This window comes from Cicer arietinum, chromosome 1 (assembly GCF_000331145.2).
Source record: "Cicer arietinum cultivar CDC Frontier isolate Library 1 chromosome 1, Cicar.CDCFrontier_v2.0, whole genome shotgun sequence".
Classification (NCBI taxonomy): domain Eukaryota; kingdom Viridiplantae; phylum Streptophyta; class Magnoliopsida; order Fabales; family Fabaceae; genus Cicer; species Cicer arietinum.
In genome coordinates, this window is record NC_021160.2 from 4,505,200 (window position 1) to 4,519,293 (window position 14,094).

Consider the following 14,094-nt stretch of genomic DNA (forward strand, 5'->3'; position numbering starts at 1 on the left):
AATTCGATTCAATTAGATTCGAATCTATCCTTCTGTCGGCTCCAAGGAACATCATCATATAGAATTACCTATTTTTTAGAACTTTATTTTGATTCAAGTGGCCTTTAGCTCATAAACAAATTCAAATGTTTTTTAATAAAAAATATGTAGTTGACAGAAATTATCTTATTAAAAATCATCAAAAAATATGATACAAACTTTACACATATAATAATATCATAAAGGAACGATAAGTTAATTAAGCTCACAAATTTAAACATCAGTACTAAAATTTAAGAATTAATTAAATATGGAAAATTATTCCTAGTAATTGATAATGTTAATAATAATAATAATAATATAATACAATATAATATCATGCTTATGTTAGCCTTAAATTAGCCATATCCAACTCATCTACACAACATATCGAAATGTCATTTTTGAGGAATTATTATTAATGTTTTATTTTATTATTTGTTGTATAGTAGTAGTTTCTTTATTATTATGAGAATTATTTGGTTGATAAAAAATATGATGATTGTTTTGGTCCTCAATAATTTCATTTAAATAAAAAAAATAATTTAAAAGAGGAGTAATAAGAAACAGCATTATGCGGGTGAATTGCTACAAGAACGACACGTGGATAATTGTTTTGTTTTTCTCACATACGAGAAAAAGCGCGTTTGGGGCTCCACTATATATGAACCCTTACCATAATCCATTTCCACCATCTTCAAAAATCACTTTTTTAATTCAACCCAAATCTTTTCTTCACAAATTCTCTTGAAATCCTCAATTGGGTCCTCAAAAGTCTCAAATTTTGATTCATTTGGTGAACAAGTGTTATTTATTTATTGTGATTATAACATATTTTTCTCCTTTACCATGGATGTTTCGTTTATTGGAAGCTCTCAAGTGAAGTTGGGAAAGACCAATTTTGCTTGTAGAAAATTGGGGTTTGTTATTGTTAAAGATAATTGCAGATTTTCAAATGGTAGAGTTAGTTTTGGTGAGAATTTAAGGTTGAAGAAAAGTGGAATAACTTTGAAAGCTCTTCATGTTGAACCAATTAAGGAGAAGAAGAATAAGTCTAATGGATCTAGAACAAGATCCAAACTAGTGAGTTTTTTTTTTTTTTTTTGTTAATATGTTTACTGTTGCTTTTTGGTTAGTGAGAGAGAGTATGAAAAAAGATTGAATTCTTAATGAGTTTGACTTGGAAGGAAATATAGTTGATTAATGACTAAATGTTTTATATAGGTGGTTTGACTATATTATATCTTTTAGCTTGAAAATTGAATGAACATGTCAAGGGTATTTTGTTAATATGTTTACTGTTGCTTTTTGGTTAGTGAGAGAGAGTATGAAAAAAGATTGAATTCTTAATGAGTTTGACTTGGAAGGAAATATAGTTGATTAATGACTAAATGTTTTATATAGGTGGTTTGACTATATTATATCTTTTAGCTTGAAAATTGAATGAACATGTCAAGGGTATTTGAATTAGTATATTGAATTCTTCATTTATATGGCTAATTAAGGTAAATAATGAAGTCAACTCTTTTAAGATAATTACTTTAATTATTGAGTGATAAATTTTCATTAGAGTTGTTATCTTATGATTTTAAGTAGAGATTTTGGAAGAAAAGTTACTCCTAGATATTTTGCGTGGGAAGTTTAGCTCATGTTAAAGATCAATAATTATGAGGATTTAAAACTTTTGCTATCATTAGTTGCACGATGAATGAAAATTGAAAATCATGACATAAAGATGTTAGTATCTAAGAGGGGTTTAATTACTAGATTCTAGTATATTTGTAGGGATCTTGCCATTTTGTGAGTTTGCTATTAGCATGTGTGTTCTGAGTTTGTTAACAGATTCATCGATTTTGATTTTAGCGAATTTGTGTTGTATCGATGTATTCTACTAATTTGAATAAATGAATATTATTTTTTAGTTAAAAAGAATATTTGAAAATGTTTATTGTTATATATCATTCAAATTCACATCTAATGCAGTCATGTTACACGTTGGACACTTAGGATAGCCAAATACATTAAATTTTGAAATATAATGTCAAATTGAAGGCATTGAAAAGTCACTAACATGCTTAAAATAATGTATATATGTTGCAGGTAGATGGTGTAAGATTATTTGTAGGACTGCCCTTAGATACAGTTTCTTATGACTGCAATTCAATAAACCATATTAGAGCAATTGGAGCAGGTCTCAAAGCATTGAAGCTATTAGGAGTTGAAGGTGTTGAACTACCAATTTGGTGGGGAATTGTTGAGAAAGAAGCCATGGGAGAATATAATTGGTCAAACTATCTTGCTATTGCTGAGATGATTCAGAAAGTTGGTCTCAAGCTTCATGTTACCCTTTGCTTTCATGCTTCTAAGAAACCAAATATTCCTTTACCAAAATGGGTATCTCAGATCGGCGAATCGCAGCCGAGTATTTTCTTTACCGATCGGTCGGGACAGAATTACGAAGAATGTCTGTCGTTGGCGGTTGATAATCTTCCTGTTCTTAATGGAAAGACTCCGGTACAAGTGTACCAAAGTTTTTGTGAGAGTTTCAAGTCTTCATTCTCTTCATTCATGAAGTCCACAATTACGGTACAAATTTTATATTATTGGACTAAATTAAACAAGATAACATCCACTTTTACATCGAAGTTCATATATGATATATCAGCTTACTTAAAAATGACATGTTTTTATTTGTCATGTATCGTACGATTCATAATAAGAATCTATATGATTGACAATGTCTTGATATTGCATTGCAGGGAATTTCCATGGGTTTAGGACCTGATGGCGAGCTTCGATATCCATCTCATCATGACATACCGAGTAACAGTAAAACTCAAGGAATAGGAGAATTCCAATGTTATGATCAAAACATGTTAAGTTCTCTCAAACAACATGCAGAATCATCTGGAAATCCTTTATGGGGACTCGGCGGTCCACACGATGTGCCTACGTATGACCAATCACCATACTCAAATAGCTTCTTCAAGGATGGTGGTTCTTGGGAGTCTTCATATGGTGACTTCTTCCTTTCATGGTATTCTTCTCAGCTCATAAAACATGGAGATTGTCTCCTTTCATTAGCATCTTCTACTTTTAGCGACACCGGAGTTTCAATATTCGGAAAAATCCCACTTATGCACTCATGGTATGGAACTCGCTCCCGTCCGGCCGAGCTAACAGCCGGGTTCTATAACACGGCCAAAAGAGACGGCTACGAACAAGTAGCAACGATGTTTGCGAAAAACTCATGCAAAATCATATTACCTGGAATGGATCTTTCGGATGCGAACCAACCCAACGAAACTCGTTCGAGTCCCGAGTTGCTACTTGCTCAAACCATGAAAGCTTTCAGAAATCATGGTGTGAAGGTTTCAGGTCAAAACTCATCGGAGTTCGGTTCTCCGGGAGGTTTTGAACAAATCAAGAAGAATATATCAGGTGACAATGTGCTTGACTTGTTCACATATCAAAGAATGGGAGCATATTTCTTTTCTCCAGAACATTTTCCTTCATTCACTGAGTTAGTTCGGAGTGTTAACCAACCGAAACTTCATTTTGACGATCTTCCGACCGAGGAGGAAGAAGGCGGCGGCGGCGAAACTGCGGTTATGAGCCAAGAATCAAGTGTGAGCATGCAAGCAGCCTAAAACATTGAAACTAATGTAAATTTGTAATGATAAAATTGTGCATATAACAATTAGTAGTTGAGGAGAAAATGAGGATGCATATTTCTACTTCAACCTCAAGTAGAGTTACATTACAATTATTCATTGTAAAGTAGCTGAGGATTGGTGGCATATGAAATTTTAGTATAAGTTTGTTTTAGATTGCAAATAATGAGTTGCTTTTGTTAAAATTATTACTCATTCATGAAGGGTTTGTTATTCCTTTATTGGTGATGAGAAGAATCTAAACAAAATGGACCAATAGTCCTTTTTGCTTCAACATTCATATCTATTTAATACTCCTAATGTTTCATATGTTTAAGGTTGTTGCATGTAATTATTTTGTAAATTTAGATTAAAATTAAAATACACTGATTTGTCTTTGGATGTTACTATCATAGATTGTTTTGTGAATAACTGAATATCTACTTTTTTATCCATCTGTTCTCAATAATCATATTCCATTTATACTTTTAATTTAAAGTTTTATGTCATTTGAAATGTTATTTTATTAAGTGTTCTTTTGGGATGCAGATGGCTATTCATTCCACTAATAATCTTTGATGGTTTGCATATTTTTTAATGCTAATAATACCACTAAGTAAATATTTCACTATAACAACCTCATAAAATTGAATGTTAATATATCTTTTTTGTGGACGGAAATGTTAATATATTTAATCATATCTAAAAATATATTTAGAAACATATTGAATTTGAAAACACATTTAATTTTTTAAAAAAACTAACAAGAATTGAACTCAGATTTCTTAAGTAAAAATCTTAAATTTGAACATTGTAGATGAAAAAATATAACTGAGAGAGGAAATCTATTAAAGAATAAAGATAGTCAATTGAATTCTCGGTGGAGAATGATAATCAACAAAGCATATAATACTTCACACCAACAATAAAATTAAAACAAATATAAATATTAATTTATATTTATAAAACGGTATTAATTAGCCAAATATAAATGTTAGTTTTGAAGTACTTACACCAATTTGGAATAAATTATAAGTCAAATAAAGTTTTTATATAATGTAATGACTAACAAAGTAATATTTTCAATTTTATAAATTTTATTTCACAAAGTTTTTATTTTGAAAGGAAGAAGGAAATAGTTATAACTGATTTTCGTATAATTCTTTTTGGAATACTAGCACATTCTCTTTTTATGGGTCAAAATTCACAAGTCCTATCAAATTATGTAAAATTCAGATGAATGATTATTGAATTCCATATTCAAAATAGTGAGACTTATTTGAGTTAATGAGTTTCAACAAATTAGAGAGATAGTGTTTGATAGAGATGTAAAGAAGGTTTTCACTAATTCTCTCATTTAATTCTTTTTATTCTAATATTATTTGACAATTATCATTCTAGATAGGAATTAAGACTCATCTAAATAATTCAAGTTGTTATTCTGCTTTTTTATTTTCTACCTTAACTACATTGGTTGGGTGAAAATTTTGTTGGTTTAAAAAGTATTTATGATTATATATATGATCAAATAAGTAACATTTCCTTGTCAAAAAAACAAAATGAGAAACATTTTTTAAATATATTAATGTGTGTTCCTTCATATAGTGTGAGAGTTGTTGGAAGAAAATTGATACATGAATGAAACATTGAAGGAAACGAGAGTTAAACCAACTCACTTACATGTTATGTCTAATTAATCTAGGCCTAATTCACATTTCATTAAAATTCTCCATGCACAATGAAACCAATGTGTTGCTACATTAGAAAGTCCACATAGTAACAGTATTATCATTTCTTATTACAAGTAGACACAAACAACTATATTACACATTGCATAAAGCAAACAACCAAATTAAAAAAAGCAAATTGTTAAGAAAAGAAAATTTGAGAGAGAAAGAAAGAAATAATTTATGTACAGTACAAAGGGAATAGTAACATTCCAATTTTTCATACAATGAATGGTGAACTAACTGAAAACCCTCTCATATGTGCAACACCGTCTTTATAGATTCAGTTTGAATACCATCCAATCACCTTCATAAATATATATAACATGGATTCAACCTGTCAACAAAGAAGCAAACATTCTTAATTAGATTTATTACTGTAATGATCCGGGTTCAAACTATGGTGACGATAAAAAAATAAAAATCAAAGAAAGCAAACATTCTCAATAGGTAACTCAAAAACTACCTATGCAATCAAGCATTGGCTAGAAAACTTAGGGCCAGTTTACTTCATGTGTTTCCTATTTTCATCCACTGATAAAATAAAAGTTAGAGAATGCATTATAGAAGTTTTTGAAAATTCATTTTGGAAATAGATTTAATAAGAATGTGTCTGAAATTTAAATTAGAGAGTGCATTATGGAAGTTTTGAAAATGCATTTTAGAAATAGATTTAATAAGAATGTTTCTCTAGTTTGCGAAACAATTAAGAAAGAATTGAAGGTCAACAATTTGGTTACAAACATTATCTATGATAGAACATTATGACATTGTTTAATTCGTGCAGCCGACTTAGTTGTTGTTAGTCAAATGAATGTGGTAGCCATTATAAATACTAGAAAAGGGTTTGTTATAAATTATAAGGTCATGTTTGGTAGACAGACTAAAATATGACAGAAACTAATGAGTTCTATTTTGTATTTGGTGTACATTAAAAAAAATAAAAAAATCAATACTTGACAAAAACAAACAAGTAGTATTGTTCTATTTTAATAAAAAATATAATCAAATAAAATAGAACAAATTATTTTGTTCCAAACGCTACCTAAAGCTTCCACCCCAGAAAATTAAACCAAAATGTATTTGTTCAGTGATTTACCAATGAAACTTCTGCAAAGGCCATTAATCTTCTATAGTTTTGTATTTAATCAAAATTTAAAATAGTTTACTTCAACTGAATACCTGTTTAAACATGTTGTTATTCACAAGCAATCTTGGTATCGAAGCTGCTGAGGCAGATTGCAAATGCCTGAAATGCCGAGATAGGGTATCGGTAATCCATCGTAAACAAATCCTTCCCAACTTTTCCAAATTGCAGGATAATCTTATCATGTTCCGGTCCAGCAGGTCCATTTTCTGCGGAAGCCACCAACTGAAAGTTTTTAACTGAGGCAACTGTCACCCGTCCGTGAAAGTTTAAGCACCAACACTGTAGCTGCTCATGCCACCTAGGAGCCTTGTTTTTCAACACAAGCTTACCATCCTTTTGATCACCAAGGGGTCCAGATAGAGATTTGTCCACACGATTTGATTTTGATCGGAAAAAAGGAAACAGGGGAAACATATCTACGCTGTTAAAAGAAAACTCAGTCTGTGTAGGTGCTTCCCCTCCCGGTTCAATTGAAGAGGCAGGAATGGAATTCATGACACAATGCATTCTCCTAGGCCCCCTGCTTGCAATATATAGATGGTGAGAATAAGGTAGTTGATATAAGAAGAACACGCCGCAAGATAAATTTGTTTTCGGACAACACTTTGGATAGACAAAACGTTATTGGCCACCGAAAGAAAACTACGGATGCAGGTCAAACTGTATGAGATGACAATTATAGCATAACAACTATTTGTTGAATTATATAATGTGTATTATTAAGTTTTTATATTGGGTCTACTTCAACCCTACAAAACCGGCTTGCAAAGTGAGGTAACACATTTTCAGATCATATTTTATCTAATTAAGTGCGACTCTCAATTCACCCCATGATGCCCAAGGTTGGACATTTGGAATGTGATCTGAGTTGTTGGATAGCTGGTGACACAACATATCTTAGATAGACTATGATGCTATATTAATTGGACTTAATTTAACCTTATTAAACCAACTTGTAAAATGGGAGATATCTCCCACGTATAAACATATTTTCATGTCATATCTCATCTAATGTGAGACTCTCGAAATGTACGAACAATAGCAACATGTAAAGCTTACCTAGAGCCTAGCACATTCAATTCATATGAGATGTGGGCCACCGTAAAGTCTCTATTTGGGACCTTTGGTGAAACCTGCTTCAGATTCACCAACCTAGTTGAACGACTTTTAGTAATGTTTGCCCCTGCATGAGGTGGCTGGCCATCATAGACTGTGAACTTCGTTCCGAGGAAATTTGATCTTATTAAGGTAAAACAAGAAAAAAGCTATAAGTCATCGCAATAATAAACAGTAAAAGAGTAAAACAATAATGGTAATAGAATCTGATTAGTTAGCAGCTCACCTCAGTTTCCCAACATAGTTGTTGCTTCCTCTTGACATATCATCGGCATGTAGAGAGATAATATAATCTGTGCATGTAGGACGTCTACATCTGCGTGCAGCCAGAAGGAACTTTCCGTCGTCACCTAGCGCTGAATTAAAGAAGAGAATCACCGAAAGGAATACTCAAACTCAGAATTAGAAGCTTTAGATATCAAAAAAGGAAACCAAAGAATGACGCAAGAAATAAACTAAAGTTTTTTACAGAAAGAAATCAACCAAAGCTTAATTGTATACTCACAACTAGTTAAACTGAGAAATAAATAATACGTTTGAGTGGACCGGTTGCGCTTTATAAAGCATTGAATGAGATTCTCCCTTGGGCCCGGCTGCCAAAATTATTACACAAAAGAAACATGTTAGATAATGTTACAATGCTGTAAAAGTAAAACAATGTATTATATTACTAAGAAATATGAAGACAAACACCATAGTCATATTCAATCATCATGCACTTCCACATACAAGGGAATCTTAATTGCAATTCCATTATAGTATTCCACACCAAACAGGCATCTTATGGTGTCCACTCAATTAGCCCAAGAGAGTGACCTCTCATTCTACTATTTGATTTGGAAAATTATATGTGAACAACAACAAAATTTCAATAGCCATTATTCAATCAAAACATGATTATATCCTAGCCAAAACAGTGGATATTGATGCAAGAGAGACTAAGGGTGCTAATTATAACAGTCATAAAACCCAGATGCTACAAAATCTAGTCATTTACAAAGTCTTTTAAGGAAATTACAGAAAAAATTGACATCACAAAATATCTAGAGTTAGGCCAAAAAACCTAACATTATCCCGAATAACATTGACCAACCAAAATACCAATTTTCCACAGAGAAAAATAAAATTTAGAAGGATTGAACATTTTCTTTTCGTTACAAGATAGTATAATAAACACAGATCAGAAGGGTAAAAGAAAAAGAAAATAAATACAAAGAAACAGATTATTAATATCTCAAACAAATTAAATGTTGGAAGACAAAATCAAAATTGCTAGTTCAGCTCTAGTGATTCCTTAACCTTCACAGCCTCCATGGCATAGATAACTACTGCATCATCAAAACATACACAATATTTTTTTTTTTTTGTTATAAAACACAGTTAAGTAATTCAATACAACAACAACAATAAGATATTTAAAAAAAATATATTGTACTAAATTTTCATAAAAATTAATATTAAAACAATTCAAATAACAAGTAAACAAGGTAGCATAAGAAAACTTTGTTGCACTCATTCAAGCAATTAATCATGATAAAATTTAAAAAAATCTTCCCATTAAAAACAACCCAATCCAACATAAAATTGTACTAAATTTTCATCACAAAAATTAATACCAAAACATTTCAAATAACAAAAAAAAAAAAAAACAAGGTAGCATAAGAAAACATTGTTGCACTCATTCAACCAATTAATCATACTAAAATTGGAATTCAAAACCCAAATTAGCTCAATGCCCCAATAAAAACAACCCAATCCAACATAAAATTAGAAAGAAACAAAAAAACACATGGTGTAAGAAATTGAACTGAAAATAAAAAGAACAAGCAAGTAATTAAAAAACGTGATTTTGAGCATAACCCATTTGAGAAAAGAGAAAGTAATTGAGAACAGATAGACAGAGAGAGAGAGAAACCTGCTTAACAGAAATGGGGAAAGTTATCTTAGATGAAAGTTCAGGTTTTTTAACGATTTCTTTAGTGATAACTCTCCAACTCCGGCACACTCCAGCACATGCAACAACGTTCTTCCTCGGCGGCCACGTGTCTTCCGACGCCTCAATTCGGAGAAGAACTTCACGGAGAAGCTCTTGAGGCATGTTGGCCCAACAACTTTGCCTTAAACTATCACCAACCACCACTTTCTCTTCTTCCTTATCTACCACAACCGCTACCCTATGAGATCTGGATCTCATGTCTTCTATTATACTCCTTATTATAGCCATACCCAGATCACCAATTTCTATCCCAAATTTTCAAATTTTCGACTTTCAAACAGAGTTGATTCAGGGGAAGTTAATTTAATATTTGATTTTTTGTTTTGTGGGGAATGAAACAAATGGATTATTTTTGTGTGTGTGTCAAAGGAAGAGGAAAAAAGTGAGAGTTTGTTTGTGATAAAAGGATAATTGAATTTGAATAACTGTTTCTTTGTTGTTTTGTCTGTGAGAAGAAAAAATTGGTGAGACTGTTAAATTTGTTTGGATGATTGATTTTATGAGAATGAATGTAATTTGAGAAAGTCTTAGTCAAACTCTAGACATCATTAGTCATAAATAAGATTTAAGAGTCTTGGTAATAAATTGTTCCTCTCTTAACCATAATATTTAGATATACACAGTTTAAAATAATTAAATTAAATAATGTGGATTTTTTAAATATTTAAATAATATAATTTTTTTAATGTCTAATATGTTCAAATAATTGTGAGTGATGATTTGTCTATAAAAAGAAAAATAGTCCCATTTTAGAGATAGAGGTAATAAAAAGGTAAGGTGTTTTTCATAGGGAATGACGCAGTTATATGCTATAGATGATTTGTGTCGTTAATTTAAGATTGAATACTTTTTATTACATTTTTGTAAAATCAGTTTTAAGTAATTTCAATCAAGGATCAAGATTAAATGGTTGAAATTAGTATTTGGGTCACGCAATTACAATAGGAGATATGTTTCTAATAAAGAAGAGTTGTAGATGTATATCTCTATGAGTGTTAAACTAAAACAATTAAGTTCGGTGAAAAATAGTGGATAACATATAAATGGCATAATATCATATGCATTTAGTATTAGACAAATTAATTAATAGCGATTAAACTATTAGATTAAATTTGATGTGTTTTGAAAAAACTAATGGTTAATTGAATATAAATATTAAAAAAAATTACTCTTTTTTAAAACTTCGTTGAAAGCTTCTAAACTTATGAGATAGTTTTTTTATGACATAACTCTAATTTAATCATAAAAATTTATAAACTATAATTTATTTGCTATAAAGTAATTGATAAAATTCTTAGAGCGAAAAAAATCTAAAAAGTTATTGTCTTTTTATTTTCTTTTTAATCCTTTTTTATTTTATTTTATTAGAGAGGGATGGTTTAAGGTCATTTTTTGACCTGAAATCATCATCCAATTCATTCTTTTATCTCATTTGACTAAAAAAGTGATTTTACATATATTTTATTTTTTTTCTTCTCGTTTTGTTTTGTGATTTCGACATTCGAGTATGAAGTTATCTCGTTTCCGTCTTAGTAAATATTTTATGTCTCATTGCAACGTTTTAGTTTGTTTTAAGTTTGCACTTCTTGTATTGATTAAAATGTCTCTGAATGATTCATTTAGTCGATATATTATTTTGAATAAGAGTAGGTTAACACCAAATTCAACACTCTGTTAGTTTTACACACGACTTGCCAACACATGGTTGAATCAATCATGTCAAAGTCAACATACAGTTGGTATATTAACGAACACCAACAACTATTTTTTTTAAAGCTTAAAATAAATGAGATTAAAAATTGTGATTTTTGTATTTTTTATTATGTAATTTTTATTGACTTTGAAATATTTATATTTATCGTTAACGTATTTTTTTATCTCTTATTGATGTCAATATATAGATGGGGAATGTTTTGATAAATTTAATAGTAATATTCTCATGTTAGCATTTGAATAAAAGTTAATTTTACTTATAAAAAAATCCTCAAAATTTTTAAATTTGATTTATGACGAAAATGAATAGTTTAAGTATCCAAATAAAATTATTACTAATATATTTCTTTTATAAAAAAAAATAGAAATTATTTTACAATAATTTATATTATTATAACAAAATATACAATTCAACAATATTAAATTTTATTAATTTAACTATATAATTCGTCAATTTTTGTTTTTATTCACCATCATATTTAACTTTTTAAAATGTATACTGTACGTAGTTGTTTATACTTTTTAGTGGACAATATAAAAAAAAACATGTCAATGGTAAATTGCAATGAACATTTTTAATAGTTGTAGTTTATAAAATAAATAAATAATACACAGTTAAATATCGAAAATTATAATTTAAGGTGTGGCTTTTTCCTCCCTCACACTCACAACTAGTCTAATCATTGATAACCTTCTTTTACAAGCAACACAACACATAGACTTTAGATTTTCAACTTTTACAACCTACCCTTTAATATACCTTTTGGGGGAACAATTGTGATAATGTGAAATATTCTCAAATATAAAGTGATAATCTGAAATATTTCACATATTAAATCTTATTTTCTAATCAAGGATAACCATCAACTTAATTGTGAATTTAAGACACTGCATATGGAAAATTTAATCATAAGTGTCAACTGTAATTAATTATTTAGAATATAAATATTTATTAAAATATTTAATGTTAATATATTAATTGTTAATTTATCAATATTATGTTAAAGATAAGAATTGAATTCCAAACTATTTTATCACTTTACTCGTTAACTTTTTCAGTTAGTAAGTAACTTTATATTTTCGTATTTTGAGGGCTAAATTATATCTGTGGTTCCTTAACTTAATTTCAGGTAACGTTTTAGTCATTTATTCCTAACAATATCAAATAAAGTATGAAAATATGAGTTTATTTGAAGATTTGCGTTACGAATTTGATGAAATTTGTATTATATTGAAGAATATAATTAATTTTATGAGTTTTGATTGAATTTTTTTTTTTGAATTTTTGTATAAAAAATGATAACATTATTGAAATTTTAAAATATAAAATATCAAATTGTCACTTAAAATTAAAATAAAGGACTAATTGGGAAGAAAAAAAATTAAGGACTAAAACGTTATCTGAAATTAAGTTAAGGGACCACGGATGTAATTTAACCTATTTTGAGTATAAATATAATTTTGAAATATAAAAGACTTGGTTTCATGTTTATATTTAATGATTGATTAGTGATTAATATTTATAATGTATGACAATAGTTATTTAAACCCATAATCATATGTAGTAGTAGTTGCCAATAGACGTGTACTTCTTTATTTTAAAAAATAAGTAGTCATGCACTATTGCATATATTATCGTATATCTTAACTAATTAATTACTGAATGAGTGTTAAACTAAAATATCGATTAAATAATTATATTTAAGTGGTTAATTAATTTATATAAATAATAAATCGTTTAAGAGAATTTAAATTTAAATTCTAATTAAAATAATTTTTAATTAAATTTTACATAATTTTAAATTATTGAGTTTTTAGGCAAAGAATTGGAGAGTTAATGTAAAAAGAAAGTGACACCATAATAATGTAGCATTCCACATCTAACACCCGTTAGTATTACCAAAGGATAGAAATAAATCCTACGCAATCTAGAGTGCAACTGATATTGAAATTGGGCATCTTGACCTATTTATACGATTTTATTTTATATCTTTATATGCAAAGAAAATAATCAACTGAACCATCACCAATAAACTGGACAACAACAGCTATAGAATTACGAAAATAGTATATATGCATTAGAATTACAAAAATATATATAATTATATTTATGGTTAGTTGAATATATTTAAAATTTCGATACATTCAAATACGAAAGTGTTGGCATATACATTTAAGAACAAAAATGATTGATTACCCCTTATTTATGTTCTATAAAATCTTAATTTTTTTTTGTTAAAAAATTGTAATAATTTAAAGTGATTATTGAATCTAACAGAAGATATTAGTATCTCACAATATGACGAACCATAATTTCAGTTTCAATCGAAAGAGATATCTACATATATTATATTACGCCACATTATATGAAACTTACAATAAAAAAAGTAAATTGTAATTATGACTAATCAATCCATAATTAATAATTAATGTAACATTATATTTTGAGGGAGATTATTTCCTTTTTATAAACACATATGAGCTGAAAACAATTGGTTAGACTATAATCAAACTAATGGCCTATTGATAGCATTATTGTAGAATTTATCAAAATATAGTGCATAAGAAGAAACTAAAACCTATTGTCTCTATCCAAAATGGGTTGGTTAAGCTTAGTGGCATTGTCCTTGCTTATTAGGCTTCCTACCACACAACTTAGCGGTAGGTAAAGGTCATCGTAACCCCACCATACTATATAATATCAATACACTAAAATAATGA

At 29.1% G+C, this 14,094-nt stretch overlaps 2 protein-coding genes across 3 annotated transcripts; one reads left to right on the forward strand and one right to left on the reverse strand.

Annotated features, from left to right (window-relative positions):
- Positions 1-699: 699 nt before the first annotated feature.
- Positions 700-3,966, forward strand: LOC101498974 (inactive beta-amylase 9). Its single transcript, XM_004486008.4, has 3 exons — positions 700-1,101; positions 2,119-2,604; positions 2,778-3,966. Exons 1-3 carry the CDS (start codon positions 868-870, stop codon positions 3,666-3,668), a joined length of 1,611 nt encoding a protein of 536 aa, XP_004486065.1. The 5' UTR covers positions 700-867; the 3' UTR covers positions 3,669-3,966.
- A 1,444-nt stretch (positions 3,967-5,410) lies between these two features.
- Positions 5,411-10,155, reverse strand: LOC101499294 (tubby-like F-box protein 3). 2 transcript variants are annotated; one of them, XR_003470567.2, is made up of 7 exons: positions 9,580-10,155; positions 8,170-8,257; positions 7,891-8,020; positions 7,608-7,787; positions 6,581-7,068; positions 5,865-5,932; positions 5,411-5,735 (listed from the first exon to the last, which is right to left on the reverse strand). XR_003470567.2 is itself a non-coding variant. In XM_004486010.4 (6 exons), exons 1-5 carry the CDS (start codon positions 9,886-9,888, stop codon positions 6,597-6,599), a joined length of 1,179 nt encoding a protein of 392 aa, XP_004486067.1. In that variant the 5' UTR covers positions 9,889-10,152; the 3' UTR covers positions 5,411-5,735; positions 6,581-6,596. The 2 variants fall into 2 exon arrangements, 1 of the variants encoding a protein (XP_004486067.1); XM_004486010.4 differs by lacking the exon at positions 5,865-5,932 and having other exon boundaries at positions 9,580-10,152.
- Between the last annotated feature and the right edge of the window lie 3,939 nt (positions 10,156-14,094).

Bases quoted from the DNA above. Each gene is read 5' to 3' on its own strand.
- LOC101498974 (XM_004486008.4), top strand. From the start codon at position 868: ATGGATGTTTCGTTTATTGGAAGCTCTCAAGTGAAGTTGGGAAAGACC. The intron at 1,102-2,118 runs GTGAGTTTTTTT...TATATGTTGCAG, and splicing joins CTAGAACAAGATCCAAACTA to GTAGATGGTGTAAGATTATT. The intron at 2,605-2,777 runs GTACAAATTTTA...ATTGCATTGCAG, and splicing joins TCATGAAGTCCACAATTACG to GGAATTTCCATGGGTTTAGG.
- LOC101499294 (XM_004486010.4), bottom strand. From the start codon at position 9,888: ATGGCTATAATAAGGAGTATAATAGAAGACATGAGATCCAGATCTCAT. The intron at 8,258-9,579 runs GTTTCTCTCTCT...TAATTTTGGCAG, and splicing joins TCCCCATTTCTGTTAAGCAG to CCGGGCCCAAGGGAGAATCT. The intron at 8,021-8,169 runs GTGAGTATACAA...TCTTTAATTCAG, and splicing joins ATTTCTCAGTTTAACTAGTT to CGCTAGGTGACGACGGAAAG.